General features: G+C 29.4%; 1 protein-coding gene across 1 annotated transcript; it reads right to left on the bottom strand.

Moving 5' to 3' along the window:
• Positions 1 to 1,534: 1,534 nt before the first annotated feature.
• On the bottom strand, positions 1,535 to 2,787 carry LOC139525176 (hemocyte protein-glutamine gamma-glutamyltransferase-like). The gene is made up of 3 exons (XM_071320365.1): positions 2,586 to 2,787; positions 2,099 to 2,259; positions 1,535 to 1,672 (listed from the first exon to the last, which is right to left on the bottom strand). The coding sequence occupies exons 1-3, from the start codon at positions 2,785 to 2,787 to the stop codon at positions 1,535 to 1,537; spliced, it is 501 nt and encodes a 166-aa protein (XP_071176466.1).
• Between the last annotated feature and the right edge of the window lie 16,203 nt (positions 2,788 to 18,990).

The following is an 18,990-nucleotide window of genomic DNA, read 5'->3' as shown; positions in this document are numbered from 1 at the left end:
TGTTTTCTCCTATGAGAAGAAATAAGCTGGGTTTTTTTTTCTTTAAAAAAACTAGGTTATCAGAAAATTAAAACATAACTTAATGTGTATTGTTTTTCAAACGGGATTTCATAAATACACATCCACGTCCATTTTCTATATAGAGGTTAAGTTCTAACTACCCCACTGCCCGTCGATACTTTTACTTTTGGCATTGCACAAGTGATGTCTTCGTTGACTGTCCATGACTTTGAAATACTTAATCTCTTAAGTGTTATTTACTAGATTTTAGTCTCTAATGCATGAACTTTTATCATTTATTGGTTTTAGATTTCAGTAGCTGCGAGTACTCTTAGATCGTACTTTCGTGTTTATTTGATCTGTTGATACAATTTGTTTAGATATTTTGTTATTCCATGTTTACTTATTAAGTGTTATATCTTATCTTTCTCTTTTTGATATATACCAGTTTTGATAAGTGTTTGGTATGACTATAAATTTTAAATTTTGTTCTCGTTCTATGAGCAACAAAATTATTTTTTTTGTTAAAATATTTCCGTTAAGTTGATTGATTAACATCTGTTAGATAGGGATACCGATATTACGATTTTCAATAGTTATCAAAGGTACCAGGATTATAATTTAGTACACCAGACGCGCGTTTCGTCTATATAAGACTCATCAGTGACGCTCATATCAAAATATTTATAACGCCAAACAAGTACAAAGTTGAAGAGCATTGAGGATCAAAAATTTCAAAAAGTTGTGCCAAATACGCCTAAGGTAATTTATGCCTGGAATAAAAAAAATCCTTAGTTTTTCGAAAACTTCAAAGTTTTATAAACAGGAAATTTATAAAAATGACCACATTATTGATATTCGTGTCAACACCGAAGTGTTTCAACCTATTTAACAATTAATAATATACAGGGGCGTGTAAGTTTTTTTCGAGGCAATTAGGATAACGTAATAGGTATTCGAACATTTTTGTGACAAATTACAAACTTAATATGAGAGGTGTCGGGCATTACTCACAGGGAGACCCTTCTTTGCACTGAAAAGGTCTTGTCATGAAAATATACCCTCGTGGTTTGACACTATTAAAACTTGTCGTATTTGTTGAAACATAAGACGACACATGTATGATTAAGCTAATGCATAGCTTGATATTCAATACTCATATATATATTTGTTTGAGTACTTACCAAGCCAGAATATCACATAAAGCTTTTGATACCAACCATTCATCTAAAAATCTATGTGTGTTCAACATGTCCAGACAGTTATTCAAACCTAAGTGTGTTACTGAAACATTTCTTTGACTTTGTGTAACTAAAGGTGACATATTTTCACATCATAAAATTACATGAACTCAAATTTTGGTGCAATTTGTACTTTTGTCACTTTTGACGATTGAACTTTATCTCAGAAGGATCATCCTTAAAAAGGAATTGTCTCCTTTAAATTATTTTCTTGAAGGTTTGTCGGTATTCATCAAATTGGTAAGAACCTATTTAGGAACGAACATATTAACGGACTAACACTATGCACAGTCTTACCTGATTTTTTCCTCTACGTTCACTATACCGTTAGCTTCCACATGAACAACACATTTAGTCATTGGTTTAGATAACGGATTTTTCAGAGATACGTTTATTTCAAACGGTTTATATGTTTTTCCATATTTTGGAGCCTAAAATATATTAGATGGTTTCATATTGATAAAATACATGATTTAAGCGATAGCATATACATTCTAAATAATTAGACTGTCATGCAAGTGAGAGGTTTAGCTAGCTATATATAAAACCAGGTTTAATTTTGGAATTCGGTACTTTTGCTCTTCTACTTTATCTTCATAGTATAATAAAACTCTTTTCTGGTACCCAATTATTAAAAGTTGGGTGACCTTGAAACTTTAACTAGAAAACGTCAAAGCTCCATCGTAATAATACTTCTACAAACATGTAACAATGTTTTCATTTTACATATATGAAGATTGCAAATGATATAAAAAGCATTTGTGTATTTTTTGCATTCCTATGATGTGCAAGACTTTTCTTGCATGCATCCTAATATCTATTTTTATCAATAATTACTTGGTCTATTATTGCAATACCTCAACTTCTATATCTGGCCTTCTGAGTCTGTAATCTTCTTCTCTAGTATGTACTTTGCCAGTCTCTTTGACTTGAGCGGTAGCAGTTATATTCATCATGTACTGCTCTGTGAGATAGTCCAGGTAGTCATCCGGTTTTAGTGTAAACTTAAATGTTTCCTCTAAAAGCAAAAGAAAGTCCACGCATGTATTTATTTATTTTAATTAAGTCATTTAGAGATACATACTCCCGTTCTTAAATTGATAACTGGGAGTACATTCAATGACTGGATTGATAATATTTGTGACTTTTTTTATTTCAACTCTATTAAACAAAGGTGTATAAAAACATGGTGTTTGTACATTTATAAGGAACAATTTTATTTGACCCAACCACAAATGCCTCCTCATATCTTTGGCATAAAGAGGACTCATGGTTTTGTTTATTTTGCATTAAATGAAAAATATACAACATCGAAGAAATTTAAAAAAAAACTTAAGTTGATACCTTCTTCATATTTCAATCGGATGTCTTTATACCGCTTTTCAGCAAATTCGTCACCAGTTTTACCAGTATAGCGCTTTGGTTCTACGCCTATATCTAGAACTGTGATGGTCCGTACTTTATTATCTTTAGATTGGTTTTTTACCTTGACCTCCATGTCAAAGTTGCTTCCGAGTAAAATACCGTCATTACCAATAATATCCATCACCACATCCTGCAAATTTTATGTGTTATTTTAAAAGATGAGGTTATTGGTGTCCTACTTGTTGGGGTTAAAACGTTCTATTCACTCCGGCAGTTTGCAAAGTAATACGGAAATTTCTATAGAAGAACTGTAATATTTGTTGGGTACTTGTCTCATTGGCAATCATATCACATTTACTTATTTTACATTGCATTGTATATTAGACTCAACGAATTAGCTAGAGTTGTCCCCCATTACACAATCATTTAACTCACAAAAGTCTTACTGTTTGCAAGAGTATGAATTATTCGAAATACTTATGAATTTCTTATCCCAGGCATAGGTAACTTTAGCCGTATTTGGCACAACTTTCTGTAATTTTGGGTGATCAATGCTCTTCAATTTTGTGCTTGTTTGGCTTTCTAGCTATTTTGAACTGAGATCCACTATTGAGTCATGTTTAGACGAAATGCGTGTCTGGCGTATTAAATTATATGCCTGGTACCTGAACAAAGTAAACTTTTACATAATTATTTATAGAAATTTGCAACGTTGAATACTATTTAAAACCATACTGGCCAAGTAAAATACAAGTTTTTTTCTTGAATTCCATTTTTTGTCATCATAAGGTAAAAAAATAGATGTTTGAAGACATTCTTTTGTGAGCAGAATCATTGTGTAAAACAAAATGGGTGAACAACTCTAGCTAATTCGATGTAGACATCTGCATTGTCTAATATACACTGCAATGTACAATTAGGGAATGTGGTGTGATTGCCAAAGAGACAAGTATATTTTTCATTGAGCATTTAACAACATCCCAAAGAGTCAAATCGTAAAATAAAACATAGTATCAGTATAAGAAATGTACACCAACTTCAAAAAGTAAATAACAAGAAAAATGAATTATTGCTTCAATGATAAATTCATACTTCGAATACTAATATATTACTTTGGAATTTGTTGCATCATTCGAAATGATGATGAAGCAATTGAATCACACAAAATCCTAAACATGAATAAAATAGATTGCAAAAAAAGGCAGTAAGTTTTGAAAAAAACTTTCAAATTCTAAAACAAATTATGTATCAGCTGGCAAAATGTTTGAAAGAAACGATGTCTGTCGTTTTAACAAAAAATGCATTTTTAAAAACTCCGAAGATCTCCACTTAGACAACTACAAATATATTCTGTTATGCCCATATTGGCGGTCGTCATGGAAAGTGATTGGTACATATGGTTTTGTATTCCCTGTCTTGCAATATACTTATAATTTGCTGTTTTGACTTGTATTTGACATACACCAAATACATTATAAACGTACCTTCTTTGTATTTATATTCATGTGTAATATCAGGACGTCCATCATCTTTACCCCAATTCCATGGGAACAGTGACTGATTTTTATCGTATGGTTTACCATCTGGCTCTTTCGTACTTTCGTATATTTTTACCAACTCTGAAATCAAAAGGGCACTGGGATATATCAAAACCTTTATTTGTTCAAAATGATATAAACACTCACAAGTTTTTAAAACTAGATGCAAAAAGGCAAACTCAGGAAATTTTCCCAATAAATTGCTACTGTATTTTTGAAGACTGCCAGTTTAACCTCAATTAATATGTAAAACAATTTAAGCAAGCAAAACAGATATATAGATATGTATCTACCTAGATGTGTCTACATCAAGTTTTTCCCATTTCGATGATGAAAGTTTAACCCATTTAATAACATCAGCGTTTACTTCAGCAAATACAAATGGTAGGTCATACTGCATTCTGTCAAGTTCTCCTCGCTTTATTGCAGTAACTGGAGCAGGTCCACATCTGTAAACACCTGTTGGAAAACGACAACTCTGTATTAAAGAACGACAACTCTGCATTAAAGTAAAACCTTGAAATTCCAAAGAAAAAACAAAATGTTCAACATGTTGGTAGTCTTAAAATTGAGAATGAAAATGGGGAATGTGTCAAAGAGACAAATATAACAGACAACAGCAGAAGGTAACCAATAGGTCTTCAATGCAGCGAGAAATTTTCGCACCCGGAGACGTCCTTCAGCTGGACCCTAAATAAATATATGTATACTAGTTCAGTGATAATGAACGCCATACTTAACTCCAAATTATACACAAGAAACTGAAGTTAAAAATAATACAAGGCTAACAAAGGCCAGATGCTCTTGATTTGGGACAGGCGCAAAAATGCGGCGGGGTTAAACATGTTTATGAGATCTCAACACTCCCCCTATACCTCTAGCCAATGTAGAAAAGTAAACGCATAACAATACGCACATTTAAATCTACACGGATTCCATCTCAAATTATTGTTACGATAATCTGTTCGAATTCTTATGATAAATACATAAAAATCTGGAATTATTCTTTTTTTCTAATTTCAATTTCTGGTAACCGCCATTGTACAAATGTATACAATCAAATTAACAGTGAATATACAAACATTACCTCCACTAACTTCTTGTGGTGTTGCATCAATGACTTGCCAACCATCATAGCCGTTCCCAAGATTATTCAAGGTCATCCAACCAACACTCATTCCATATATTGAAATTCCTGAAAAGAAGCATTATGTGTGCAATCAAAAATACTGTTATACTTCATTATCACCAAATATAATGTTTGAGTGACGGTTAACGGACTGTTGACTATGTAAATATATATATACTAGTTCAGTAATAATGAACGCCATACTAAACTCCAAATTATACACAAGAAACTGAAGTTAAAAATAATACAAGGCTAACAAAGGCCAGATGCTCTTGATTTGGGACAGGCGCAAAAATGCGGCGGGGTTAAACATGTTTATGAGATCTCAACACTCCCCCTATACCTCTAGCCAATGTAGAAAAGTAAACGCATAACAATACGCACATTTAAATCTACACGGATTCCATCTCAAATTATTGTTACGATAATCTGTTCGAATTCTTATGATAAATACATAAAAATCTGGAATTATTCTTTTTTTCTAATTTCAATTTCTGGTAACCGCCATTGTACAAATGTATACAATCAAATTAACAGTGAATATACAAACATTACCTCCACTAACTTCTTGTGGTGTTGCATCAATGACTTGCCAACCATCATAGCCGTTCCCAAGATCATTCCTGGTCATCCAACCAACACTCATTCCATATATGGAAATTCCTGAAAAGAAGCATTATGTGTGCAATCAAAAATACTGTTATACTTCATTATCACCAAATTTAATGTTTGAGTGACGGTTAACGGACTGTTGACTGGAATAACACCGGTTAATCCAGAGTGTTTTCTTAACCACTGCATAGTTAAGAAGGTTATCTATTTAGGTGGGATATTTTCATTAATAACTGCATCATAACAATATTAGAGTCTGAGACAATTACAATGCTTCAAACGCTTTGTTCGGTTAATTTAAGCGAAAAGACTGGACTAGATATGATTAGACAAAATTAATAAAACATTTCAATACATATGAATTAAACTTTTTACGTAGGTCATAATTGATTTATTTTTGTCCTCCGCTTTTTCCCTTCAAGATTCCATGTTTTCTTCTGTTGTAAGCAAATTTATATATATATAACGTTACTATTGTATCAGTTTGTCTAAGCCAAAGAAACTAACCATACTGAATCTCCAGTTTTAAGTCTTTTAGGTTTTCCTGTCTTTTTATCTTTTTCATATTCTTCATCAATAGCTACACTTTCATCTGAGTCGTGGGCCGAACTAAAATTCGTTACATTCCAACATGGCAGTCCTGATGCTCGACATACTGAAATATAATGAATCAAAATTTTACATAAATGATGCATTATCATCTTGTGTATCAAGTAATATGTTCAAATGCTTTTAAACAAAGAACAAATTCTTTAAATGAAGATACGTAAGCTATAGCTGCTTTTGACATACAAATGTAACAGGGTCGATTCTTGGATAAAGATATAACAAACTCTGTTTAGGGTTCGGATGATTTATTATACCAGTAGTAAAAGAATAAACTCTGAAATAACAATATCACAATTATAAATAACAGTTCTAATATTCAAGTATCTTAAATTACACATTATAACATATGGTAATAGTAATATACAATGCTCTTTATTACTGTGTACTATACCACGATTAAATATAATAGACAATCAGTGAGCTGATGCCACGCGTACTTTTATTTCTCATTATGATGCACTACACAAGAATGTAACCCTAGATCATAAATAATATACTATATAGTGGTTTATTATATGTACGGTACAAAACTAAAGTTAAAACTGCACAATTTAATATTAATTATATAACAAAGAATTTAACTTACAATAATCAGGTAATATGACAATGACCAATCAAATACGTAATTTAAAGTAAGAACCTTTTGAATATTCATGAACTCAATATAAAAAAGTAAAGTGTAGATTTTAACTTAAATAATAATATTCCTTTATCAAAATTCAAGATTTTAACGTTTATAATAAATACAATTAATTATAGAACTTTATAAAGATATTATTACTATTATTTAATAGGCGTAAAAATGACACTACTACACAAATACAAAATGTAAAATTATATTTTATTGTCATCCGGGCAAATTTCGCAGAGCCTTTACTTTTAGTTTGTAAAAAGTAATTTGCATGGATGTTTATCAATGTTTCACAAATGACATAGGGAGTAGTGTAGTATAAAATAAACATATAAGTTAACATGACCCTCTGCTGTTGTTTTTTATTTGGTCGGGTTGTTGTCTCTTTGACACATTCCCCATTTCCATTCTCAATTTAAGATATACTAACCCGTTGTAGTTATTGCTGAGAAAACCCAACACTGTCCATATTTGACACTCTCCTTAGTCTCGTCATATTTGTTGAGAATACTTTCACTGCTAGACCACATGGTTGGTGAAACACCATCCTCAAATTTTCCGCTCCAATTTCCAAACAGAACGCCACCATCATTTGCATTATATTCAAAAGGAATCTAAATAATGATCCGTTAATTTGCGTTTATCTTTTATGTATATCAAACTAGTATCTAAGGTTGAATAAAAATATTAAATATATATTTCTTATCTTTTATTTTACAGTACATGAGGTACCGTAAATCGTCTATAATGAGTGGATTATTGAAGAGGCAAGTCGTCATAAATGAATGAATAAATGAATTAATCGAACTCTCAATCAATCAACATAAAATAATATATAAAAACTTTCATAAAATTGAGAATGGAAATGGGAAATATGTCAAAGAGACAACAACCCGACCAAAGAGCAGATAACAGCCGAAGGCCACAATGGGTCTTCAACGCAGCGATAAAATCCAGAACCCAGAGGTGGTCCTCAGCTGGCCCAATAATATAAATATGTACTAGTTCAGTGAAAATGGACGTCATACCAGGGCCGTAAATTACATAGAGGCATATGCATGTAGGCAGTTGCCTCCTATTGGGGGCTTACAAAAACAAAGAAAAAATGAAGAAAAAACACTGAAAAGAAAAAAAATGGTTAAAATCATGCATTATTTTAATAGCACTGGTTGTTACTTTTACGTCTATTAAGGAGATTGGGTCAAAATGTACAATAGAGTAAGCAATCAAAAACACGCAGTTCTATCCAAATATAAAACAAATACTAGTGCTTCTGTTAGCCTTGCCAGTTGGGTCTTGCAGTTTTTAGAGACCGTTTTCTGCACTACGGCGCCTTAAGACATGAAAAAGGTCAACAATGACGGAAATCAGATTGTGTGGTCTGGCTATGCTACACATACATAGAAGTGACAATGCTGGCAATATTGGATGCATAGAAGTGCTAAAGAGATGGGATTCGTCCGGGCACAGAAAAATCACCTTAGCATTTGACAATGCCTAACCGAATAAAACTTTCAGTGTAAAAATAACAGTGTTACGGTATAATAATTTGAATTTGATAATTAAGGTTATGAGTTATTAAGTATGCATTTTCATTTTAAGGTTTGAAAATTGTGTCTCTGAAACGAAGTCAAAATAGCTCGATTGGGACTGCCAAAAAAGCCTGATTAACAAAAAAAAATGCTCAACTTCAGGAGGCCTTTCATTTTAAGTTCGCAAATTATTTCCTTAAAACTAAGTAAAATGGCTCGTGAAGAGTCATAAAGCAGGATAAAGCGTAAAAAAATCTTACTTACACCGTCATACGTAATCAAACATTGGTTTATAACTATTTTCAATATATTCCAGGCGCTTATTTATTGACATATAACAAAAATTTAACAAGTGGTGAATTCTGGGGAGGTACATTGCATACAGGGAAAAGGCCCGAAAAAATATAATTTTCTGTATAAAATGGGCCCAAAAAAGAAATTTCTAAAAATGGATAATTAACAATAGGAAATGAAAAATCGTCTCTTTAATCTTAAATTTTGGTATTAAGCTTTCCGTTAAAGATATAGATATTAAGATCTAGGAAAGGGCAGTGTTCATTGTTAGTATTAGCTTTATTTAAAGTCAGTTCTGCAGGATAAATCTCTTTAGTGTACATACTAAAGTCGTCATTATTGAACGCCAATATATCATCTAAATATCTAAAAGTGCGTTCAACTTTTATGCAATGGAAATAGATGTCCACGTAGTAAAGAAATAAGAAGATGTGGTATGATTGCCAATGAGACAGCTTTCCAAACAGAGACCGCATGAATAGAAACTAACGACTTTATGTATAGGTCTCATTATGGCCTTCAACAATGAGCAAAACTCTATACCGTATAGTAAGCTATAACATTCCCTGAAATGACAAATGTAAAACAATTTAAACGAGAAACTAATGGCCTGATTTAAGATGAAACAATAAATGAAAAAAAATTTTGATGCACAGCAACAAAAGACAACCACTGAATTACAGGCTCAATACTTGGGACAGGCACATAGTACATAATGTAGCAGGGTTAAACATGTGAGGTTCATTGTATCTATTGTTTTTTTATACGGAGACCATTGGTCAAGTATTTTAAATGAGTAAATGAAATACCAATAGATCAATGTATATACAAACGTTCATAGCATTATATATAGACTATGTCATTAAAAAATTCTGATGGACGACACTTCTACTTCGTTCTTGTTAGAAGAAAAACTTATTTCTTGTTGGGAGTTCAACTCTCAAAAACATGTTTCGAAGGAAAATGTCGACTGAACAAATCGACACCAAAGTAAACACTATTCGGGGAGGACGGATCAGAGACATTGAAGATTGCCTAATTCAGTACATCTCAGAAGGCAAACTTGATTGTGTAGATGTCATTGTTGTTCCTGTGGGCACTAACAACGTATCAGATGGAGACTTTGTTCATGCTATAATGGACGACTATAGAAATTTAATTTGTACAGTTAGACAGAACTAACCTGGTAATTTCCTAAATCCTACCAAGGCCAACTCATTATCAAGGTAACCGTACAATTTATGTCAACAACCGTCTTTCATCTCTGGAGGAACAACATGTGGAAATTCTAGACAATACTTTAGACTTTCTATATGGAGACCAGCCCAATCTTACTTTATTTGCAGACAATGTTCATACAAATGTTGCTGGTGCCAAAGTTTTAAGCCATAACATTATCTCGTGCGTGAACACGTTGCTTATTTTGTCGGATTGTACATCAGAAACTCAATCAAATTTCCAATCGGTAAGGTCAACAGGGATGAGATTCATACCATTCAACACAACAACTCAACAACAAAATGTGTTCAGTCAAGCGTACCGGAGGTAAAGGATTTTCAAAATAACTTTTCTACTACCAGAAAATGTAACTTCATTTTGGGAAATCTTGTCAGTTTGTTATTTTGTATTTATGTACTGCAACACATATTCTATTATCTAACTCCAAATCATCTCCTTTTACACACCCTTTTATATTTCCACACAAGTCACTTAATATATGTCATTTAAACATAAATCATATATTGCCAAAGTTTTCTGAAATTAAATATTTGTTATCAAAATCTAACACAGATGTGCTGTGTTTAAGTGAAACATTTTTGTCAAATTCTGTCCAAAATAAAGAAATCGATATGAAGGGTTATGATACAAAAAGAAAAGACAGAATTGGAAAATTTGGGGGTGGGTTTTTAATTTATACTTCTAACATGTTAATCACAATTAGACGATATGATTTGGAAAAGGATTATATAGAATCAATTCAATTTGGGTCGAAATTATTTCTGTTCATCAAAAACCTATATTACTTGGTAACATATTTAGACCACCAAATAGTAATGCAGAGTGAATTACAAAATTTAAATCAATGTTAACAAATGTTGATATTGAAGATAAGGAAATAATTATTTTCGGTGACTTTAATATTGATTTGGCGTCGAGAAAAATTCCAGCTAAATGGTCCAATTTGAAAAACATTTTTAACTTGTCTCAAATAGTGTCAGTTCCCACTCGAGTCACACAAACCTCTTCCACTTTGGTAGACCATATTTATAGTAATGAACCAGATAATACTCATTTTATTTCTGTTCCAAAGTATTCTATCAGTGACCACTATCCAGTATGCATTTCTCACAAAAGAGGGTTAAAATCGAAAAAGAAAATTCATGAATATATTACGTGTATTAAATATTGATGACCCCGAAGAAGCATTGTTGTCATTTTTAATATTTTACTGAAGTATTAAATCATCATGCTCCACTCATTAAAAAAAAAGTAAAACGTTTGTATCAAAATGATTGGATGAGTGATGAAATTCTAGATAGCATGAGAACACGTGAGAACACGTGATTTTTATCATAAGAAAATAGATATGTATAGTTATAGACTCTGGGGAAACAAAGTCAAATATCTCATCGAAAACTTTAAACAAAATTTGTATACCAATATTATAGAACAAGGGCAATAGAAGTAAATTATGGAAGCACCTACATACTGTCAGCAGAACCGACAATCATACCAGTATTAAAGTCATAAGTGATTGTAACAAAAAGGAAATTTTAGAACCAAAAAGCATTGCTGATATTTTTAATGCTTATTTCCCAAACATCACAGATAATCTTGATATTAATCAAAACATCAGCAATTATAGTTCTTTTAACAAACTTGACGATTTCATATCGGGTCATGTACCAGATAACGTGTATTTTTCTATACCACTTATGAGTTATGATTTTGTGTGTTTACAACTAAAATCACTAGATGAATCAAAAGCAACAGGTCTTGATACAATAAATGCAAAATTTTTAAAGATGTCTTCTCATGCTATTTCACTACCACTTTGTCACATTTTTAACTTAAGCATTAAAAAATGTATATTTCCATCTTCATTTCAACTGTCAAAAGTCATGCCAGTTTATAAGAACAAAGGTTCAAAACAGGATGTTTTTAATTACAGACCAATTGTAATTTTACCACTCATTTCTAAAATCCTTGAAAAACATGTGAAAACACACTTTGTAAATTATCTTAATAAATACAACTTATTATATAGAATGCAAACCATTCTTGTCAAACTGCGTTAACAGCTTTATTGGATAGATGGCTTATAGCCATTGATGATGGCAATCTTGTTGGGGCAGTGTTTCTAGATCTAACAAAAGTATTTGATCTTCTCAATCATGAACTCCTCATTCAAAAATTAAACAAACACAAATGTGCTTATTTTTCGCTACGATGGTTTACATCATATTTGGCTGACAGTTATCAGATAGTATCTATTTCAAATACATTTTCAGACGTACAAAAACAAAAAAACGGGTGTACCTCAAGGATCCATTTTAGGACCTGTGTTTTTTTATTTTTTTAAATGATCTTCCTTTGTCTAATCTTAATCATAACACCGATTTATTTGCTGATGATAGCACCATTTCAGTCATTGGACAAAACAAGAGTTGCATCAGTCAAAAACTTAATACGGTTTTACAAGATATTTTTCGCTGGTGTAATGACAATAAAAAGGCTGTAAATGTATCTAAAACAAAAGCTATATGTGTTGGCTCTAAACAGAAGCTTTCAGTTACATCAAATGAAAACATTAATCTTGCAATAAATGGACAACAAATTGAAGAAATTAAAATGTTCTAGGTATTTTTGTTGATGCATCTCTATCTTGGTCTTCTCATATTGATTATGTCATAAAAAGGGTTAACCCTTCTTTAGCGTTGCTAAAAAAGGATAAATAAATATATAAACCACAAAGCTAGGCAAATGTTCTATAACTCTTACGTTTGACCTCACTGAGATTATTGTTGTTCAATATGGGGAAACTGTAAAAACTTGCTATTAGATAGTTTACTAAAACTGTAAAAGAGGCAGCAAGAATAAGTTTAGATGAACATGATTACACCAAACCTTCAAGCGAATGATTTCACGAATGTAACATTGTGCCGATCACACAAATAATACATAATCATAAATCATTACTAATGTATAAGGCAAAACATGGCTTAGCTCCAGAATATATGTCCAGTCTTACAGTACTTGCAACCTTAGGCGTTACTATTTCAGCGATCAGTCAGCGGTCATCGATCAGTCACCGATCAGTCAAGTTCGCGTCAAACTCACGTCAGCAATCCGTCAGACTTATAGTAAAAGTAATTGACTGATCGGACTGATCGGACGGATAGTACCGATCGACCTTGATGACGGATCGAACTTTAATACGTCACATGATAAACTAATACAAATTACGGAATCTTAGTTTCGTTTAATCTAATTAAAATGGCGACTTTTGAAAATCGAACGTTCAATGATACATTTTGTTTATTAATTATTTAGCAAAGTTTTATGAATTGAAATGAAAAGAAATGTACAGATAAAACCTAAATCAAAATATCATCATTAAAGAATGGTCTTTTTCGTTTTCTTTAGGTTATATATTTTCAAAACCGGCGAGTTCTAAAACGGTGTCTACATCGCGATTTTTATTTCATTATTTTCCAAACATTCTCGGGAAAAACAAAATGAAAGATCAGTTATTGAAAAATGTAGTCTATTTTTTTCAATATTTTAAATTTTTGTATCCTTATCATCATAAAATTCTTTAAAAAAAAACTTATCATAATCACGGACTTTCTATATTCTCGTCGGTAAACGGACAGAAAGTCACAGGACAAAAAGTCACAGGACATAAAGTCACAAATTTGATAGGACAAAAAGTCACATTTATTTTTTTTTACTATTGTTTGAATATATAAGAGAAAGATTTTGAAAAAAATTCTTTTAATTACATCTATTCATTTTTAAATATAGGACATTGCTCACAAGCTGAAAATTTATTAGATTTTAATCATGCAAAGGAGATATTTCATTACATTATATTTTTCTGATAGTCTTTTTTTTAATAAAAAAGATAACTAACTCCTAAACAATAAAAAGTACAAAAATCCAATGTTGGTAAACATAAATATATTCCTTAAAAAGAAAGAAATAAGCAGATTTATTCTTGAATAATTCACATTTTCTACAAAAAAACATATGAAAATCATTTATAACAACTGATTGCAATTAAAATTACAATATTTTCCGATATGAGAAGAAATATTTGCATTTTTGCCAACACGTACAAAAAAATAATATCTCTTTCCTTAAAGTAAACACAATTTATGAAGAACAACCAATCCTGATGGACAAAAAGTAATGCAATCATTTATTTTCAGTATTTTAAGTCTCATTACATCTCAATTCTAATTAGCAGACTTGTCTCAAGATGGTAAAATAACTGATTTCAAATAAAATAGTATCATCTTTAATAAAAAGAAGAATAATTTTGGTTATTTTAAACAATGCGAATAAAATTTTAGTATGATTTCTCTGACATTCCTTTAATTTTTTGAACAAAAAAACTATTTTAAACTATAAAAAGTACAAAATCCAATGGCGGTCAATAATTTTCAGTAAAATGAAGAAATGTTTTGCATTTTAGGTAACACTTACAAAAATTTAATATCTTTTTCCTTAAAGTAAGCATGTTTTATGAAAAACAGCCAATCCTGATGTACAAAAAGTACTGAAATCATATGACGGTTAATAATTTGTATCAAAATAAATCAATAACTACATTCTTATTCCACAAAAATAAAAGTTTAAGTATTTTAATTCTCATTATATCTGAATTCTGATTAAAAGACTTGTCTCAAGATAGTAAAAATAACTGATTTCAAATAAAATAGCATCATTTTTGATAAAAAGAAGAATAATTTTGATTATTTTAAACAATGCGAACAAAATTTTAGTATGATTTTTCTGATATTATTTTAATTTTATGAAAAAAAAACTATTCTCAACTATAAAAAGTACAAAAATCCATTGGCGGTCAATAATTTTCAGTAAAATGAAACAATATTTGCATTTTAGGCAACGCGTACAAAAATTTAATATCTTTTTCCTTAGAGTAAGCATATTTAATGAAGAACAGCCAATCACGATGTACAAAAAGTACTGAAATCATATGACGGTTATTATTTGTATCAAAATAAATCAATAACTACATTCTTATTCCACAAAAACAAAAGTTTAAGTATTTTAATTCTCATTATATCTGAATTCTGATAAGAAGACTTGTCTCAAGATGGTAAAAATAACTGATTTCAAATAAAATAGTATCATTTTTGATAAAAAGAAGAATAATTTTGATTATTTTAAACAATGCGAACAAAATTTTAGTATGATTTTTCTGATATTATTTTAATTTTATGAAAAAACACTATTCTCAACTATAAAAAGTATAAAAATCCAATGGCGGTCAATAATTTTCAGTAAAATGAAACAATATTTGCATTTTAGGAAACGCCTACAAAAATTATATATCTTTTTCTTAAAAGTAAGCATATTTTATGAAGAACAGCAAATCCTGATATACAAAAAGTACTGAAATCATATGACGGTTAATAATTTGTATCAAAATAAATCAATAACTACATTCTTATTCCACAAAAATAAAAGTTTACGTATTTTAATTCTCATTATATCTGAATTCTGATTAGAAGACTTGTCTCAAGATAGTAAAAATAACTGATTTCAAATAAAATAGTATCATTTTTGATAAAAAGAAGAAGAATTTTGATTATTTTAAACAATGCGAACAAAATTTTAGTATGATTTTTCTGATATTCTGTTAATTTTATGAACAAAAAACTATTCTCAACTATAAAAAGTACAAAAATCCAATGGCGGTCAATAATTTTCAGTAAAATGAAACAATATTTGCATTTAAGAAAACCACACAAAAAATTTACATCTTTTTCCTAAAAGTAAGCATATTTTATGAAGAACAGCCAATCCTGATGTACAAAAAGTACTGAAATCATATGACGGTTAATAATCTGTATCAAAATAAATCAATAACTACATTCTTATTCCACAAAAATAAAAGTTTAAGTATTTTAATTCTCATTATATCTCGATTCTGATTAGAAGACTTGTCTCAAAATGGTAAAAATAACTGATTTCAAATAAAATAGTATCATTTTTGATAAAAAGAAGAAGAATTTTGATTATTTTAAACAATGCAAAAAAAATTTTAGTATCATCTTCTGATGGTAATTTAATTTTATGAAAAAAAACTATTCTCAACTATAAAAAGTACAAAAATCCATTGGCGGTCAATAATTTTCAGTAAAATGAAACAATATTTGCAGTTTAGGCAACGCGTACAAAAATTTAATATCTTTTTCCTTAGAGTAAGCATATTTAATGAAGAACAGCCAATCACGATGTACAAAAAGTACTGAAATCATGTGAAGGTTATTATTTGTATCAAAATAAATCAATCACTACATTCTTATTCCACAAAAACAAAAGTTTAAGTATTTTAATTCTCATTATATCTAAATTCTGATTAGAAGACTTGTCTCAAGATAGTAAAAATAACTGATTTCAAATAAAATAGTATCATTTTTGAAAAAAGGAAGAATAATTTTGATTATTTTAAACAATGCGAACAAAATTTTAGTATGATTTTTCTGATGTTCTTTTAATTTATGAAAAAAAACTATTCTCAACTATAATAAGTACAAAAATTCAATGGCGGTCAATAATTTTCAGTAAAATGAAGAAATATTTGCATTTTAGGCAAGGCGTACAAAAATTTAATATCTTTTTCCTTAAAGTAAGATTATTTTATGAAGAACAGCCAATCATTATGTACAAAAAATACTGAAATCATATGACAGTTAATAATATGCATCAAAATAAATCAATAACTACATTCTTATTCCACAAAAATAAAAGTTTAAGTATTTTAATTCTCATTATATCTGAATTCTGATTAGAAGACTTGTCTCCAGATGGTAAAAATAACTGATTTCAAATAAAATAGTATCATTTTTGATAAAAAGAAGAATAATTTTGATTATTTTAAACAATGCGAACAAAATTTTAGTATGATTTTTCTGATATTATTTTAATTTTATGAAAAAACACTATTCTCAACTATAAAAAGTATAAAAATCCAATGGCGGTCAATAATTTTCAGTAAAATGAAACAATATTTGCATTTTAGGAAACGCCTACAAAAATTATATATCTTTTTCTTAAAAGTAAGCATATTTTATGAAGAACAGCAAATCCTGATATACAAAAAGTACTGAAATCATATGACGGTTAATAATTTGTATCAAAATAAATCAATAACTACATTCTTATTCCACAAAAATAAAAGTTTAAGTATTTTAATTCTCATTATATCTGAATTCTGATTAGAAGACTTGTCTCAAGATAGTAAAAATAACTGATTTCAAATAAAATAGTATCATTTTTGATAAAAAGAAGAAGAATTTTGATTATTTTAAACAATGCGAACAAAATTTTAGTATGATTTTTCTGATATTCTTTTAATTTTATGAACAAAAAACTATTCTCAACTATAAAAAGTACAAAAATCCAATGGCGGTCAATAATTTTCAGTAAAATGAAACAATATTTGCATTTAAGAAAACCACACAAAAAATTTACATCTTTTTCCTAAAAGTAAGCATATTTTATGAAGAACAGCCAATCCTGATGTACAAAAAGTACTGAAATCATATGACGGTTAATAATCTGTATCAAAATAAATCAATAACTACATTCTTATTCCACAAAAATAAAAGTTTAAGTATTTTAATTCTCATTATATCTCGATTCTGATTAGAAGACTTGTCTCAAAATGGTAAAAATAACTGATTTCAAATAAAATAGTATCATTTTTGATAAAAAGAAGAAGAATTTTGATTATTTTAAACAATGCAAAAAAAATTTTAGTATCATTTTTCTGATAGTAATTTAATTTTATGAAAAAAAACTATTCTCAACTATAAAAAGTACAAAAATCCATTGGCGGTCAATAATTTTCAGTAAAATGAAACAATATTTGCAGTTTAGGCAACGCGTACAAAAATTTAATATCTTTTTCCTTAGAGTAAGCATATTTAATGAAGAACAGCCAATCACGATGTACAAAAAGTACTGAAATCATGTGAAGGTTATTATTTGTATCAAAATAAATCAATAACTACATTCTTATTCCACAAAAACAAAAGTTTAAGTATTTTAATTCTCATTATATCTGAATTCTGATTAGAAGACTTGTCTCAAGATAGTAAAAATAACTGATTTCAAATAAAATAGTATCATTTTTGAAAAAAGGAAGAATAATTTTGATTATTTTAAACAATGCGAACAAAATTTTAGTATGATTTTTCTGATGTTCTTTTAATTTATGAAAAAAAACTATTCTCAACTATAATAAGTACAAAAATTCAATGGCGGTCAATAATTTTCAGTAAAATGAAGAAATATTTGCATTTTAGGCAAGGCGTACAAAAATTTAATATCTTTTTCCTTAAAGTAAGATTATTTTATGAAGAACAGCCAATCATTATGTACAAAAAATACTGAAATCATATGACAGTTAATAATATGCATCAAAATAAATCAATAACTACATTCTTATTCCACAAAAATAAAAGTTTAAGTATTTTAATTCTCATTATATCTGAATTCTGATTAGAAGACTTGTCTCCAGATGGTAAAAATAACTGATTTTAAATGACAAAGTATCATTTTCGATAAAAAGAAGAATAATTTTGATTATTTTAAACAATGCGAACAAAATTTTAGTATGATTTTTCTGATATTCTTTTAATTTATGAAAAAAAAACAATTCTTAAATATAAAAAGTACAAAAATCCAATGGCGGTCAATAATTTTCAGTAAAATGAAGAAATATTTGCATTTTAGGCAACGTGTACAAAAATTTTATATCTTTTTCCAGAAAGTTAGA

The sequence above is a fragment of the Mytilus edulis genome, chromosome 5 (genome assembly GCF_963676685.1).
Source record: "Mytilus edulis chromosome 5, xbMytEdul2.2, whole genome shotgun sequence".
Taxonomy (NCBI): Eukaryota; Metazoa; Mollusca; class Bivalvia; order Mytilida; family Mytilidae; genus Mytilus; species Mytilus edulis.
This window is presented reverse-complemented; position numbering and strand designations above follow the sequence as displayed.